Below are 3340 nucleotides of genomic sequence, written 5' to 3'. Positions count from 1 at the left end.
CCCTCTCGGATGTGGGTGTCGGAACCTCGTCTTCAAAAGATCGAGTGAATGATTGTTGTGATCGTTGCAAACTTTTTTCCTTTTGCCATTCCATCCAACTAGCGTAATCTTCGGGTGACATTTGTGGTATTCGGGTTTGTGTGTTTTCGGGTTCGGGATGGGCTACGTTAAATTCGTGCCAATTAAAATTGTGACCCATCGGGTTTGATTCGTCGTAAACGTAGTTGGGTGAATTTGAGTCGGAAGAATTGAAATTCATTTTTGTGAAGAAGATTTGGAAGATGATTTGTGAAGAAGATTTGTAGTGAATGTGTGTATATATAGAAAAAGAAAGAAATACAAAAAAAAAAAAAACTGAAAAAAAAAAAATGAAACTAGCCGTTTCAACGGCTATATTTTTTAAAAATATTCAAACGGCTCCTTTTTTGTCACCGTCGGTTTTGGGTGGTTGGTGATCGACGGTGAGATCGACGCCGTCACGGTGTCGACCGACGGTGTGTACGAAAACAAAAAGAGGAAAAAGCAACAATTTAACAAAAGAAAAAAGGATTATTATTTGAATTTTGTCTCATAAGCATGTCGGGTGTCAACGTGCTTTATATGCACATTCATATTGGAATTTACCTTATACAAATCCAACAAACATCATATCATAACTACTGCAATAATTTAGTCTCCCACACCCTTCAATATAAATATCAAAAGTAGTCTCCCAACATTTTGATTATCCCAATAAACCCCCTTCAACTTTTGTCTTTTTCCACTTTTTCCTTTTTTCTTTAAAATTCTCTCACAGTTCACTGACAATTTCTTCTTCACTTTATTCTCCAATTTCTCTCTTTACCCACTCTCACTTTGTTCTCGAAATTCGTGTTACCGGCGCACACCTAAAGAAGCACAATTTACAACTTAAATACTCAACTTAAACTCACAATATATACACACACATTTTTACTTCAATTCATTCATCAATCATCATGCATCACACCATTTTAATTTTAACTCACCATTAAAATGAGTGTACAATTTCACTATAAATCAACTTTGGTTACATATTTCAATTAACCGGTGTTTATTATCATTTTCACAAATGGGCGATCTACACTCTATTGCTTATTTTAGCAATATTCACTCAAATAGCCATGTTTCTTCCTTGTGTTGGGACATCTCTCAATGTAAGTTCACATGTCATTACTTATGTGTGTACCGTTACACAACTTTTATTAAACTGATGAAAAGAACGTGTAGATATCCTAAATAATGTTGATGTTATCAATTTGACAAAAGTTATACATGATTATTAATTAATAATTAATGTACAACTTTTATTAAACTGATGCACAACTTGTGTAAATTGTCCTAACAAATTGTGAAATTAGGCACGAGAGTGCATCAGTTTGATGAAAGTTATGCATCCATACTCTTCCTAAATTTTTTACAAAAAAAATATTTTTGAGTTTGCATGATGAATATTTATACGCAGGTTACGATGTAGGTACGGAGATGAACAACACTCCACCATTATATGATCAATCAATGTTGGATTCGGATCTTTCGTCGGGTTATTTAGAGAATGCTATATTTGAATTTAGATCGAAACGACGTCGTTTAATTATGACACCAGATGATTACCATCAACCTAGCTACCACAATTCAACTCCTCCTTCATTTCCGGTAACTTTTATTTTCATTTATTTATTTATATGTTTAAACATCGCATAATATTATTGGTGTGTATTTATCATGTGGCTAATTCAACTTCAATTCATATGTTGATTATAAATATCTACAGGGATACTGGGATTTTACATCTACTGATCATGACTTTGGTGGGCTTAATGGTATGACCACAATGATTATTTACATTTATTTTATTTACGTTGACTTAAAAAAAATTAACTTTAAATTTTAATAATATTAGATTAATGGATGGATTTGTTTATTACAGTGAGTGGAGATAATTCATCTTCATCTTCTCAAAGCAGGAGTTCTATCAACACAAATTTTTTTGATAAGGAAATCATAAATACGTCAGGCCACGTCACTCGTACGTGTCATTCTATCATCGTTTATATACGTTTGACCATTGAACTAATCAATGGTTGACTTCATGAATAAATAGATACGTATGTACTCCGTATAAGATACTATACATATATATTTTTTGTTTGATAAAGTTATAATAATGTGGATATATATGGGCCAAAATAAATATACAATGATCGTGTAGTCATCATTATTGAAATCTTAAGCAAAATCATGTTTATATGAAAAATCTTCAAATATAATATATAATAAAGATGTAATATAAAATTGGAAAAAGTTTATGCCAATATTGAATTTTGTTTTAGATAAAAGTAAACGTATTTATTTACGGAGTATTTATTTTCAAACTGACAATGACATCTTCGTTTCTTTATATTATTTTATTTTAAATTTAAAATTATAATTATATATATTGTAATTGTAATATTGTATTATATATGTTTGCATAATTTTTCGAATTGATTTTACCAAGGTTAAGTTTATCAAACTTTGATTAACCATCGTAGAGACAATAAAGGTTTAACAAGAACTTCAATTGATCAATACAGTATACTACGGAGTATAATACTCTGTAGTAGTATCATAATGTCGTAATGACATAACTTTTTTACTTGTATGAATAATAATTACTAGTTTTCTAAATAAATTTGGTTGAAACATCATTAAACATATTCACTAACCATTTTGATCATCATAAATAGGTGGAATTGATCAAGAGAGAAAAAAGAAGGTGATAACAAGAGTGGTGTATCCATTTGCATTGGTGAAACCAGGAGGATTTAAAGGGGATATGACTCTAAACGACATCAATGAAAGAATCCTAATGCCACCAACGAGGCCGGTGAAACACCCGGTGGGGGACTTTGCTTGTCGGTCGTTGGTTTCGGTTGACGGACCAGGCCTCTCCGGGAAGGCTGTGGTTGCTCTCACCAGAATTCAAACACATGGTAGAGGCACCATCACCATTATCAGAACAAGAAACTAAGCGTTGTATACATTATCAACTTATATGAATAGATGTTTGTATCTTTGTACAAAGTATAAAATCAAGCGTTTATCGTCTAAGACACTCTACATATATATATATTTTTATTTCAATATAGCTTATTATTTATTTATTATCATTTGTCCATGTAAAAAGCATGACATGACGCATGGTGGTAAAGAAATGATCTCAAATTTCAATCTTTAATGTTGGATCAAATATTCCAGGTGCGATCTTGAAAGCCCATAAAATGGCGGGTACGTTTTTCGTGCGTACGTCTTGTATCAATTATTGTCGGAGTGCGAAAAA

General features: G+C 31.9%; 1 protein-coding gene across 1 annotated transcript; it reads left to right on the top strand.

The window, feature by feature from the left end:
• Nucleotides 1-934: 934 nt before the first annotated feature.
• LOC139864968 (uncharacterized) lies at nucleotides 935-3112 on the top strand. The gene is made up of 5 exons (XM_071853522.1): nucleotides 935-1175; nucleotides 1484-1674; nucleotides 1793-1841; nucleotides 1949-2047; nucleotides 2748-3112. Exons 1-5 carry the CDS (start codon nucleotides 1091-1093, stop codon nucleotides 3029-3031), a joined length of 708 nt encoding a protein of 235 aa, XP_071709623.1. The 5' UTR covers nucleotides 935-1090; the 3' UTR covers nucleotides 3032-3112.
• The last annotated feature ends 228 nt before the right edge of the window (nucleotides 3113-3340 follow it).

The sequence above is a fragment of the Rutidosis leptorrhynchoides genome, chromosome 8 (genome assembly GCF_046630445.1).
Source record: "Rutidosis leptorrhynchoides isolate AG116_Rl617_1_P2 chromosome 8, CSIRO_AGI_Rlap_v1, whole genome shotgun sequence".
NCBI lineage: Eukaryota > Viridiplantae > Streptophyta > Magnoliopsida > Asterales > Asteraceae > Rutidosis > Rutidosis leptorrhynchoides.
This window is presented reverse-complemented; position numbering and strand designations above follow the sequence as displayed.